The sequence below is a fragment of the Pinus tabuliformis genome, chromosome 5_2 (genome assembly GCF_031772625.1).
Source record: "Pinus tabuliformis cultivar Carrire ecotype Pingquan chromosome 5_2, CPIR1, whole genome shotgun sequence".
Lineage (NCBI taxonomy): Eukaryota > Viridiplantae > Streptophyta > Pinopsida > Pinales > Pinaceae > Pinus > Pinus tabuliformis.
The window spans coordinates 49,254,470-49,268,208 of record NC_142306.1 but is presented as its reverse complement, the minus strand read 5'-3'; the positions used below and the strand labels follow the sequence as shown (position 1 = coordinate 49,268,208).

The window sequence follows — 13,739 nt, the reverse complement described above, 5'->3', positions numbered from 1 at the left end:
AACAGGTTGTGGATTTCTAAACCTTGTTGAAGAATAATTTCTCCTAAAGAAAATTTATTGGGTTCGCAGTAACCTCAAAAGCTATAGTAGACAAGTGAGATAATTAGATTATGGCCATGAAATCCTAGTTTTCTTACAATAGTACATGAAGCACAAAAGGTGAGCTTTGTAAATTTGAACTTGTGGAAGTGGAAAAGACATTTGTTCTTAATAGGAAAGAGTCAAAATACAATTGAACCATGGAACAACTTGCTAAATCGTTGAAGACCTTCTAATCCTAAATACAAACAGATGGTGTTTTCAATAACATGACTTGACTTATTGGGTCCTTAGTTGTTATAAGGACAATATATGTTCAGATTGTCATAATGATAAAAAGTCTATGTAATCTAATAGATTAGACTTGTTCCAAAATACAAGCCAACGATGAGTGACATCTCCCTAAGCTCTATCATTTTTTTATTGTCGCAAATTATCTGGTTATCCTCTGACCAAAATGAAATATAAGCCAAAGAGGATTAAAAATCAAAGCACATCTAAGATGTAGATTATGACATCAGCCAAGTGCAAGCTTTCATGTGTGATGTAGAGGATTGTTGTGATCATTGTAAAACAAGAGTAGGGAATACAGGCTTATCATAAACCACCAAATTTGACATCTGAGGCATATTTCTTGCACTCTGGCCTTGGCATACTATACAGACCACCAAGTGTATTCCAGAGAAAGCTCAAGTCTGCTATATTCCACTCCCAATCACAATTGCAAAAAACTCGTGTATAAGCTAAAAATATATACATATAAACCCGCCATTAGATGATACAAAAGTGCTTTCATAAGTTCACACCCAACATGTATGTGTCCATAAAAATATCATACATTTAGTGTAACCTTGTATTTTCTATGCAAAGCCGGTAACTTATGGATTATCCTCAGACATAACATATGTCTCAAAATTTCAACCGTCCTATTGGACCCTTGTACCCGACACACATTCTAAGGTGTTTAGTTATTAGTTATAGCAAATTTCTCCCACCTGCTGAAATAATATAAGTTTCAATATCTAATGGAATGGCACTCCATTTGGCATCGTATCAGTCCTATTCATTACAGTACTTATAAAAAATACTAATAGAGTTCATCGAAACAACACAAAAAGCTTGATACAACTTTATTGAGCCACCTGTTGCAAACATTTGCCTTACATGATCTTGGCTATCGGGATTTTTCTGATAATGCTTATGAACAACAAATAAACATCATGTTTCTAAGAACATCGTATGAGCCTTTGATAGGGAAAAAGTTCGTTTTCATGGATGCCACGTAGCAGAGAATAGAATAGGCTGAGCCCAGAAAAGGCCTAGATATAGTAGATATTACAGACATATGCTTGCATGATTGCATCAGCTTAAGTTTGACATTTTAGGAAATGGCTCATCTCCAGCCTATGAATACAAGTCATCTTTGAAACCAATATATTCCTAAAAAAATTATTGCTGATACTGAATATACAGCTCTGTAATATTGGCATAAAGTTCTTCAATGCTTCGTTCGCCTCCCCGAACATCTAAACGTAATGTCAACAGAAGACTTTAAAAATTCTCTCAATCTTTGAAAGTTTGGTTTAGGTTAAGATTACTTTACGAAGAAAAAATACATTTGTTCCTTGACTTTAACCAAATACATTCATTGTAATTATCATCCTGGTTACTCAACTCGATTGGTGGTTGAAAATGAACCTCTTTCTAAGTAATTTGGGAATGGATTGCAAACAGAAATGATGGACATTGCAGATAATTCAAGTTTGGTTTAGATTAGATTACTTTACAAAGGAAAAATTTACGTATGTCCCTTGAGTTTAACCAAATATATTCATTTTAAATATCATCCTGGTTATTCAACTCTATTGGTAGTTGAAAATGAACCTTATACTATGTAATTTGAAAATGGATTGCAAACATAAATGATGGACATTGCAAAGAATATGTGAGATAGAATATCACAAAAGAAGCAAAAAGACGAATATTTTTAGGCCACTTGATGTTGAATCCTTATTGGATATGGTATAAACCAACGTTAAATAGAAGACATTGAATGAACCCGTTAAATTTAAATATTACATTCAACTTAGAATAAAACAACCTTATCATACCTTTATAGGAGGAATAAAAAGAAATAATAAGTTCTTTATAGATTAAGAAACGACTACATAAAATTGATTATTGATTACCAATCTATCAAGAAAGCTCGAATCCTGCATTCGCCCTAATGGCATATAAGAGCTTGCTCCTCAACGTGCTTAGTCGTTTGTAAGTTGGAAGCTGTCAGATTAGCAACAGTATATACTGTCAAGAAGGAATCATATTTTTTATTAATCATTGAAACAATAGCACACATAAGAGACTGGAATTTGGCAATGAAATCCAAAATACTTCAAAAGCTGTTATGCCTGTTGATTTAAGGCTCAGGGAAAGTTCACAAATAAGCAAAGAATTTGTAAATTATAGCGTAGCCCAGAAAATCCGAGGGAATGTTTGTAATTTTTTACTCTATATATATATATATATATATAGCAGTAAAATGCAGTAGTACTCTCAGGGAAACAAGGCAGGTCATGTTCTTTGGGACAATTCAGGCCCAAGTTTTTAATATAGGGATACACTACTAATGGTGTAGGGGCTTTTATGGTGTGAACCAGGATTGGGATTTTTAGATGGTTATTCCTGGATGTCAAACCTCGCCAACCACCCATTAGACAAAACAAGTTTTCTCACTAATAGATAGAATTATTAAAAAATGGACCTTCACTAATTTTTTGTGAATTATAGTTCAAACCTTTAGAGTATTATAACAAGTTGAGGTAGACGGAAGCCGTTCCACATCCTGTCCTCCAATCATTGCCCAAAGTGGTGTATCACATGCAACCTGCATGTACCAATAAAATTGCAAGTATTTGTTAAAGGCTACACAATACTTGAATTCTTCCATATGTAACTCACAGACAAGGATAGTATCCATCGACACGGAAGCTATCATGCTATCCAGAAAATATGTGACTAAAGTTTGCATTAATTATCCACTTAGAATGACTCTACATTACAGAAATATGCCTCAGGGCGAAAATATAAAAAGCACCCAATACGGTGGAGAAAGTTGATTATTTCCACTGTCCATACCCGCAAATTCCTAAATGGCAATGGTCTGGGAACCTCCCCCAAACCCCCATCCACCCAACCAATACACACAAACAATTTACATCGACTGTATAGGATTCCTTTGGTCATATTCAAGCCATATTTCAAAAACTGCAGACGCATCTCCCATTGTTCCTAAGTTACCAGGATTCAGATACGGATACGGATACGGATTCGGATGCGGATGAGGATCTGCTTGATTTTTGAAAAGCTTAGGATTCGGATACGGCGAGGAAACGGCAAGTATGATTAATTTAAATATATTTTTATAATAAAATTTTGATATTAATGTCCAAATTTATTGTGATCACTATCCATCAACAACAATAGAGTTTATATTATTATTATTATTATTATCCAATTTTAAAGTCATGGCCAAGCCAGACACCAAATTGGTGTATAATATCCCTTTGTTTTTGGGAAAATGGACCCACCTCCGTGTAGCGATTTCACTGCTAAGTCTACGAAGGCATACATACTCTACCCCTCTAGTTTTGAACCTCTGAAACCATAGGAGGAAACGCATACTCTTAACCATCAGGCCCACTCAAGCTGAATTGTGTAGATGAATTTCATGAAAAAATATACAATACTTCATAATTAAAGTAACATTAATTATAAAAATTAAATTATAAACTATAATATATTACAAAACCATTTAAATGATAAATAATAATAATTTAATATACATATTACTTTATATGAATTAAATAATAAACTTACAACATATAAAAGTTTAATATAAAATATAATCTACAAATTTTAAAACTTATGCATAACAAATTTGATATATTTTAAATAATTTTAATTTATAATGTATATGGACAATAAAATAACAAATTTTTTATATTTTGAATAATTAATTTATAATATATATACACAAGAAAATTACTTTATAAAATTATAACATTTTTAATTTAATATAAATAAAGTATAACATATTGAAAAAGTTTTAATTAAATCAATGTGAATAAAATATAGCATAGCTATAAAAATATAATTAAATTAATATAAATAAAATATAACAGATTTATAATTTAATTATAATATTATAACATATCTAAAATATAAACACCATGTAGTTATACGTGTTCTCTTATAACATTTCTAAATTAATGTCAATAACATATAACAGATTTATAAAGTTATAATTAAATTAATACGTGTTCTTTTATAACATTTCTAAATTAATGTCAATAACATATGACAGATTTATAAAGTATAACATATTTATAATTAAATTAATATTATAACATATCCAAAATATAATGAGTTCAAATGTGCGAAACTGCATATGTCCCGCAGATAAATAGAAAACCAAGTAGCGGCGTCATACTACCAAGTCTGTAGATACCAAAACCACTGATATTAATACCAATCGCATCATTTTGGCCGTCTTATTCGCTGCACGTGCACGTACTGTCTGAGCTTCCAGCGAGCAGCTATCAGGGTTAGAGTGCAATACAGGGTCAGGGCATTACCAAGATATTTTCACTAGTTAAAAACTGTTACCAAGATATTTTCACTCGTTAAAAACTGATTTCTCCCGCATCCAAGTGAATCCGGATCCGAATCCGTTTCTGATCCGGGGATCCGCAAATCCACTTCCCAGGGTGGACGGATCCGGTAACATAGTATTGTTCTCATTCTTTATTAATCATGTTATATTATTAAGTGGGGACAGGACATGGCTGGGCCCATATCAACCCACTAAATCCTAAATAAAACCTGAGGATTAGACAAAACCCCAAAAACAGACAACAGCGAAAAACCAAAAAAAATAATGTCAGCTTTTGGGGTTACTCCAGAAGTGTTTTCACCTTGCTAGGAGAGTGCTTTGTCTTTTAGACCCTTGTTGATGCTCCATGTGTTGGAAAAGTAACTAGTTTTGGTCTTCATAATTGTCATTGTACTCATGTCATTATGTATATCTTATGTAACAAGCAAAAGAAGAAATAAAAATTATTATTTTCAAGCATGGGTTTCATGTTTCTTTTCATTGGTCAACTACGTTAAGCATGCTATTCATGCTTCTAGGGTTTGTTAAGTAATAAGAATAATTGTCGTGAGCCAAGAGAGTCAATATTAATTGTATAAGACCCGTTTGAGCAAGTTGTAACATGTAAAAGAATTTATTTTTTATTCTAGAAAGTCAAAAGGACCTCCAAGACCAAGTCGGCCCTAACTTTGAAAAGTCAGCCTAAGGGAAGGGCTATTCGACCTCATGAGAAGACTATATAAAGGAAGAGAGTTCAATTCATTTGGATATACTTCTGCAGTTCAATCTCAAGCAAGAAAAGGAAGACAAGAAGAGCGAAAGACTAGAAGACAAGAAGGAAGACCAAGCAAAGGAAGGAGATCTGATTTCTACCTATTTCTATCCACACGTGCGAAGATTCTAGGGTTTCTGTAGTTGTTGCAGGACCGAGAATTGCAAGCCAAAGTTGCAGATCTGAAGTGAGGGCCAAAATCTTGTATAGCAGACTTTGAAGGAGTTGACTCTCGTTGACTTTGGAAGACCTTGTCTTGTCTTGAAGGAGATCATTTGGAGGGTTGACTTGGTGCTTGGAGGAGGTTTTAATTTAGTATTTGGATCTTGAAGGTCTCATTTTGATCTGATTCTATAAGAAGAGGATCGTTTGGGTTTTCCCCAATTGTGGGCTTTTGCCCTAGCGTGGAGTCTATATCTTGTGTTCTTTGTGTTTCGTGATCTTCATGTTTTTGATAATTGCTTGATGAAGAAGTAAAAAAAATTAATAAAATGCCAACTAATATCACAAGTAATTATCAAGGAGAATCAACAATAAACTACAACTACCTTGATTTTCCAATATGGTATCAGAGCTAACGTGAAGAAGAAGGCAGCTTGAAGATCACTCATGTTGGCATATATGTTCCTCTTTACCTTGCTCCAGTACTCGAATCTGCTCAGAAGAAGGAAGTATACAAGGTCTGAAAGTCCATTTGTGTTCTACTATAAGCCAAATTTGAAGGAGGATTACAATTCTGATAATACAAGCATTCCAAGTAAGATCAAAATCCTAAAGCATGAAGGACAGTAAGAACATATGTAAGGTCTGCAAACGTCTGCGAAGTCACTACAGTCATACAAGTGGATGCAAATAACCTATTAATCCGAATTGTTGTGAAAGATCTCCTGTCCTATTGCAAAGTTCTATGATCAAAGTATAATGGTAATCCAAGTTGTTGACTGCAAGGCGAGATACATCTTTTGTAATGACACAAAGACAATATGATCCAAGTTCCCTGCATCCGAATTAAAGTCTGTGAGATATGACAGATAGCCATATACTTGAAAGAGTGACAGTGATCCAAAGTCATCATAAGATCTGGAGTAAGGTTGATGGTAAAATGATACAAGCCATGAAGTTGTTCAAAAAAGGCATAACATGACAGTAGTATGAGCTAAACCTTTGATGATACAAATTCTCTTTAAGAAGATTTTTGTCAAGAAGGATCAAGTTCTCAAGGAGTAAGTTGGGTTTTGTAATCTATTCATGCTCATGGAGGGCTTGTTCCTGCACTGAAACATCCGTATGCAACATTTCATAAGACATCTGAAATAGGCCACAGATCAGGAGGAGCTCAAACGAAGGCGAGAAGGGTTTGTTTTGGTGCTTCTTGTGGCTGTCTTGAAGGCTGAGTTGATCAGGAGCAGGGCCGAGTAGAAGAGGATCATTTCTGGGTTGTTTCTTGTGCAAGTTAAGTGTGGTACAGACCACTGATTCAGGCCGCACTCTCTGCGACTGTTGGGAATAGGGCCGAGCCCTGTACCTCAGGTTTGAAGGGGGCCATAAGGCCTAAACAGGAGCTAGAAGAAGCCCTAGGAACCAGCGAAGGGACGGAGCTTGAAGAGGGAAGAAGGCCACTGTTGAGGAGGGATTTTTGGAGCAGATTGGTAGGGCTGAAGTGGATTGATAAGAAGCCCTAACCAGGCTGAGTTTCTACAAATGCACAGACCTAGAAAAGTGTAAAAGGTATGTTGATTGATGTCTTCAAGTTGTTTTGTTGCTAAAGAATGAGAGTCCTAGTTTAGGACAGTTATGTTGAGCATCTTAAGGTTGTTAGGAGGGCAGCAAGAAGATGTCTCTATTGTGCCCTAGTCTAGGGCTTCTTCAAATGATGGGTTGCCCTTAAATGGTTGTCCTAAACTCTGTGAACAGCGCATAGAACGGGGGGCCGAGACCCTAAATGAAGAGAGGTATGACCACACTGTTTTGAGGGAATCCTAATCTTCAAGTGGGCCATATTCAGCCTCAGAGAATGTACTATAGTGAGAGCAGATGGGCAACAAGGTAGGGCTTGCATAGTGAAGGAAGAAAGATCTTATTTTGGACAGTTAGAGAAGCAGCCTATGTACAATGGTTAGAGGACTGTAACTGGTTGATTAGTAAGGCCTAAGTGTTGTGGACAAGTGGCAGACTTGAAGTCAGCTATACATTAATTAACTTTTGGAGAAGCCCTAAAAAGCAGTCGTTCAGTCTGAAGGATGCTTAGAGGGAAGATTTGAAGAAGCTTGTTGTACAGTGAGTTCAAGAGTTGACTATTGTGTGGGCAGATTTGTGAAAACCCTAAGGACAGTGAAGCAGTGGACATTCACTGTCAAGTGAGTTGTGTTTGGAAGACCTAATGATAAAAATCTTGGAGATATTGAAAGGCAGTTTGATTGGTGCCCTAAGGGTTGTCAATTTGAGGGTTGTGTACAGAAACCCTAAGGATAGTCATCCTATAGGCCGGACTGGCAAGAAGGTTTATTTGAAGACCCTAAGAGTTGGCTACTTTGGAAAAGATAAGAATAGCCGCTAGAGGGCAGAATTATTTGAGACTAGAGTTGCATTGTCTAATAAAGACTAATTGGAAAGGTCAGCCAAGTTGACTGAACAATGGATTAGCTAACCTTGTATTGTGATGATCAGTCAGTTGAAAGAACTGGGTGATGGATTATCTTCAAGGCACAAAGCAGTGCAAGAAGCAGTACAGTGTAGGATGTAGTTTTGGATGTCGTTGGTGAAGACCTCAAGTGCAGGATCATGAAATATTAGAAGGCATATTTGGAGCCCTAGTTCAAGAAGTTGCAAGATGAGCAAACTCAATGATAAGAGGGCTGGTTGAGGAAGCTACAAACAGGTAGTTGATGTAAGGGATGTATGAGTACTTCTAACACAAGTTCAAGCCAATTGATGAATTCTCCCTGTTTGAGAGGGAGTAAGCATGGATTTCTCCTCTCAAGTTGAGAGAGAGTAAGGTTGGACATTGGTTCTCCATGTGTCATGTACTAGGCCAAGACTAACAACCGTAAGTCTAGTGCATGCATCACGGATAGGGTGTTATGAAACCAGCTCACGAAAAGATAGAAAAGTAAAATCAACGACTTAGAAATCAGCCTCTTCGAGGGAGCAACCTCCTTTACATTACACAAATGAACAATTCTTGGATGATACAAATGACAAAACCTCTTTTCTATATATATGAGTCTAAAGGGTCATAATATAACCAACGCCGACCTAACAATAATAATACAAGGGCATAAAAATAACAATAGTGGGCTTCTATGGGGCACAATAATAATAATATGGGAACAATCGGGGCACAACAATAACAATAAGGGATACAATGACAATGGTAATGGGGGAATCACTAGTATTATAGGGACCTAACATGCCCCTCTCCTTCAAAAAATCGTTTTCCTCAACGCTTGAGTAGTTTTGGATGCTTCTGTATAAAATTATCATCCTCCTGTGTAGAATCTTCAACAGGTAAGTTCTTCCACTTGATGAGATACTCTGAAATTGATCGATTTTGTCGCTGTCGAGTTCTTGTTTCTTTGACTGCTTCAGGCTCCAATACGATTTTTCCTTCCTCATCAAGTTCTTGCAATATTGTTTGAACTGGGAGCTTGTCACCTATAACCTTCTTTAAGCATGAAACATGGAAAACTAGGTGCACTCGGGAAGCTACAGGAAGCTCCAATTTGTATGCCATAGTACCTATCTTTTGCAACACCCTGTACAGACCATAATACTTTGGTGATAATTTATTATCCTTCTTAACTTGCTTGAGGGACATTTGTTTATATGGTTGTAGCCATAGAAATACCCAATCACCTACATCAAAACTTCTTTCACTGCAATGTTGATCTGCCTGCTGTTTCATTCTATTCTGCGCCAACGTGAGGTTATCCTTTAAGAGTTGGAGAACTTGTTGTTGATGCTCAATGTGATCTTCCACTGCTTGAACCTTAGAATTTTCTCTTAAATATGATGTGATGGATGGTGGATGATATCCATAAAGTGCCATAAATGGGGTCATTTTTGTTGCAGTATGGAAAGAAGTGTTATACCACCATTCAGCCAGAGACAACCATTTGACCCATTGTGTATGTTTATCAAATACAAAGCAAAGAAGATATCCTTCCAAACATTTGTTTACTATCTCAGTTTGCCCATCAGATTAAGGATAATAAGATGAGCTATGAGTTAACTGAGTACCAAGACAAGAAAAGAATTCTGTCCAAAAATTTCTAGTGAAAATGGGATCTCTATCGCTTACAATGATCTTTGGGTTTCCATGTAGCTTTTGAATTGTTTCCGTAAATGCAATAGAAACTATACTCGCTTTAAATGGATGAGATAATGCACGAAAGTGCGCATACTTGGTAAGTCTATCAACTACCACCATGATAACACTCTTTCCTTCAGACTTGGGTAAACCTGTGATAAAATCCATTGAAACCTCCTCCCAACGTTGGCTTGGAATGGATAAAGGTTTTAATAGACCATGGGTCTTAATTGTTTCAACTTTATTTTGTTGGCAAACCAAACATTGCGCCACAAACTTTTCAATATCCGATTTAAGGCCATCCCAAAAAAATTCTTTCTCAACCCTGTGGTAAGTTTTTAGAAATCCTGAGTGCCCGTGCAATTCCCTAAGAATCTTTTGTTTGAGTTGGCAATTCTTACAGAGGTATAACCGATATTTGTACCATAACGAATCATTTTTCCACCTAAATGTATCAGATGTACTGGGATCTTGTTGTAACTTTTGAACGAGTGCCCATACTTCTTCGCCATTCGACTCTGGTTGGATAATAGAAATGGCACAAAGAAATGCTTCCACATCCTCATCCTTTCTTGAGAGTGCATCTGCCACAACATTTTGCTTCCCTTTTTAGTAGATGATTTCAAAGTCATAACCCAACATCTTTGTGACCCATTTTTGCTACTCTTCTGAAGATAATCTTTGTTCTATAAAGTATTTAAGACTATCATGATCTGTTTTTACCTTGAAGTGTCTTCCCATTAGGTAGGGTCGCCATTTCTTAAGTGCATGTAGTATTGCCAACATTTCCTTCTCATAAATAGTTTTGTGTAAATACTTTCCTTTGATTGGACGACTTTCGAAAGCAATGGGTCTTTCTTCTTGCATTAAAACAGCACCAATTCCATTTCTTGAGGCATCACATTCCACAATAAAGGTTTTTGTGAAGTCCAGTGTAGCTAAGACCGGTGCTTGGCACATTACCTCTTTAAGATGTTCAAAGGCCTTTGTTGCTTCTGGAGTCCATGAAAATGCATCTTTCTTCAATAATGTTGTTAGAGGTGCTGCTATTCTCCCATAATTCTTAACAAACCTGCGATAATACCCTGTCAACCTGAGAAATCCGCGCAGATGCTTTATGGATGTGGGAATTTTCCATTCCTTAATGGTTTTAATTTTGCTAGGGTCTACCTTAACACCTTCATGAGAAACAATATGACCGAGATATTCCACCTTTTGTACTTCAAAGAAACATTTGGAGGTTTTTGCATATAATTGTTTCTCTTCCAATAGTTTGAGCACCCTGTCAACATGTTGAACATGATCCTTCCAAGACTCGCTGTAGATTGGTATATCATCAAAAAATACTAACACAAATTTTCTAAGGAAGCGTTTGAAAATGGAATTGATCAAACCTTGAAATGCAAAAGGTGCATTGGTAAGCCCAAAAGGCATGACCAAAAATTCATAATGACCCTCACGAGTTCTAAATGTTGTTTTCGGAATGTCTTCAGTCTTCATTCTGATTTGATGATATCCTGAACGAAGATCCAACTTGGTGAAGTAAATTGATCCATGCAATTCATCCAATAATTCATCAATGACACAATGGGAAATTTATCTTTAATAGTGAGCTTGTTGAGCTCCCTATAATCTGGACACATGCACCATGATCCATCCTTCTTATGGACCAATACTACTAGAGCAGAGAAAGAACTTTGACTAGGTTGAATTATAGAAGCCTCTAGCATTTCTGCAACCATACGTTCAATTTCACTCTTTTGGGCATAGGGATATCTGTAAGGCTTGATGTTATGAGGAACACTTCTTGTAATCAAATGAATAGCATGATCATGATCAATGTTACTTGGGAGCGGGAGCGGGAGCGGGGAGCGGGAGCGACCATTTTCCGAAGCTCCCGATTTGGGAGCGAATCCGGGAGCGATTTTTTAAAAATATATATATATATATATATATATTATTTTTTTATTTTTGATACATATATGTCAACAAAAACATGTAGAATGATGAATTAGACATAAAAAAAACATAGATTGATCATTGAACCATATCACATCAATCATCTAGAAATTATAATCGTCATCAACCATGTCCACAAGTTAGTAAAATACATATTACAACTGCAACATATTGAGTCTTATAAATCATGATTCATCAAATTCAATCTTAAAGTTTCAACTTCAAGCTTTCAGAATTGAAAATTCAATAACATTTATCATCATTGATCACCAAAGTTGTACTTGTAAGCTAAGTTTAACCATTACAAGAAGTAATATCGAAGATATTTCTTAGTCCTAACTTCTAACTGTTAACATGATATGAAATGTTAAAAATTTATAAAATGAAACATGAATAATGAGATGAAATGAAACAACTTTAGTCTTTCACAAAGCATCATATTCATAATTCACAATCATTACCAATGAGTTATAATTGCCAAGGCCCAACTTCAAACTTCAAATTTTCATTGTCACAGTGATATAATGTTTACAAAAAATATCATTATGATATGAAAGAGTCAAGAGTCAAGAGTCAAGGACTCAAAACTCAACAGTTATGAAAACTAAAGTCTAATAGAAACTAAAAAAGGCAAGTAAACTGTAAATCTACATGTGGCCCTTGCCACGAGAGTCTCCAGGAGTATAAGCAGGTCGTGGTGGTCTTCTAGGAGTCTCCCGCACAGACCGACGACCAGAACTAGAACCTCCACGCGAGGGTGTATATGGAGGTGGCGACAGCAAAGGAACAAGACTCGGACCTCGAGCACTGCTACTGGATGGTGGAGGTGGAGGTGGAGGTGGCATGGCTGCTGCAGCTGCTTCATTTTCATCCCTTACAAGTTCGTCTTCTAGTTCTTCAATATGTACAATGCCATCCTCCAAATTGTCATCCTCTGGGTGATTGTCCCAAATTTTATATGTGGGATCCTCATTAGCCCGATCACAGTAATGACTCAACAACCTCAAGTTGTAGTGCACATAAACCAAGCTTTCTGCTCGGTTTTCATTGAGTCTGTTTCTTTTCACATTATGTATATAGCTGTAGGTGCTCCAACACCTCTCTGCAGAAGAAGAATTTACAACCTGTGAAAGAACTTTTTTTGCCAATTTTGGCAAAAGTCTGTGGCCGCCATATGTTTCCCACCATGTGAGAGATTCAAATTTATCTTTGTCGTCCATTGCATGGAAGTTACCATACAAACCAGTGCCACTGAAGTATCTGCCTATTTCAAGGCGCACAGCTGCACATTCCTCCCTGTCAGGTACCAACTTTTCTAATGCTTCCAAATATCCTTTAGTTACCTCTGGATCTAAATGGGGTTTGGTCCTAACCCCACCCCCTGCTGCAGGTTGGTCCAACCAAGATGTAGAGTAGTATTTTGGCGTAAGGATATACGCCAAGCAATGTAGTGGAAGGTTAAGCCTATTCCACCATTCACACACACAATCATGAATCAGTTTGTACAAGTTGGGATCTCTATTATGAACAATGTCTTTTATTTCCTCCAACATGGTATCCATTTGCTCATACACCTCGCCAATCACTGGTTTGTCTGTATCTGCAAACCGAATCATGTGATAAATTGGCTTGGTGAAATCCAATACCTGCCTCACACTTGTCCAAAACTGCCCATCAAAAGCGGCCTCCTCCACCATTTCAAAACCTGCCATGTCAGCTACATTTGTAGCCCTTTCCTTTAACACCTGCCAATGTGGACTTGATACCATGCTAGCTAATGCCTCTCTTACCTTCAAAAGGCGCCTGAAGGTGAGGTAATAGCTACCAAATCTAGTCCTCGCAATCTTCAGCAACTCCAATCTCGAGTGACTGCGAAAAAGGCCATGGGTATTGCTATGATTTATAATAAATTTTATCATTTGTTTGCCTTTCTTGTACAAATTACCAATCCATTGGTATTGTTCATTTTTGTTTTTGACAATATCATGCAACAGAAGGTTCAATGTGTG

General features: G+C 36.6%; 1 protein-coding gene across 4 annotated transcripts in view; it reads right to left on the bottom strand.

Moving 5' to 3' along the window:
* Window positions 1-2,141: 2,141 nt before the first annotated feature.
* Window positions 2,142-13,739, bottom strand: part of UPL7 (ubiquitin-protein ligase 7) — a 331,482-nt gene continuing 319,884 nt past the window's right edge. For 2 of the 4 annotated variants that reach the window (XR_016261610.1, XR_016261608.1), the window contains 3 exons: window positions 6,011-6,116; window positions 2,834-2,923; window positions 2,178-2,319 (listed from right to left, as the gene is read on the bottom strand). Coding sequence is in view for 1 of the 4 variants with exons in the window: in XM_089435822.1 (XP_089291948.1) it covers window positions 2,236-2,319; window positions 2,834-2,923 (174 nt within the window). In the remaining 3 variants the exon portion in view is untranslated. Of the gene's footprint in view, window positions 2,320-2,833; window positions 2,924-6,010; window positions 6,117-13,739 lie in introns of those variants that run through there. The other 2 variants (XM_089435822.1, XR_016261609.1) reach the window with 2 other exon arrangements.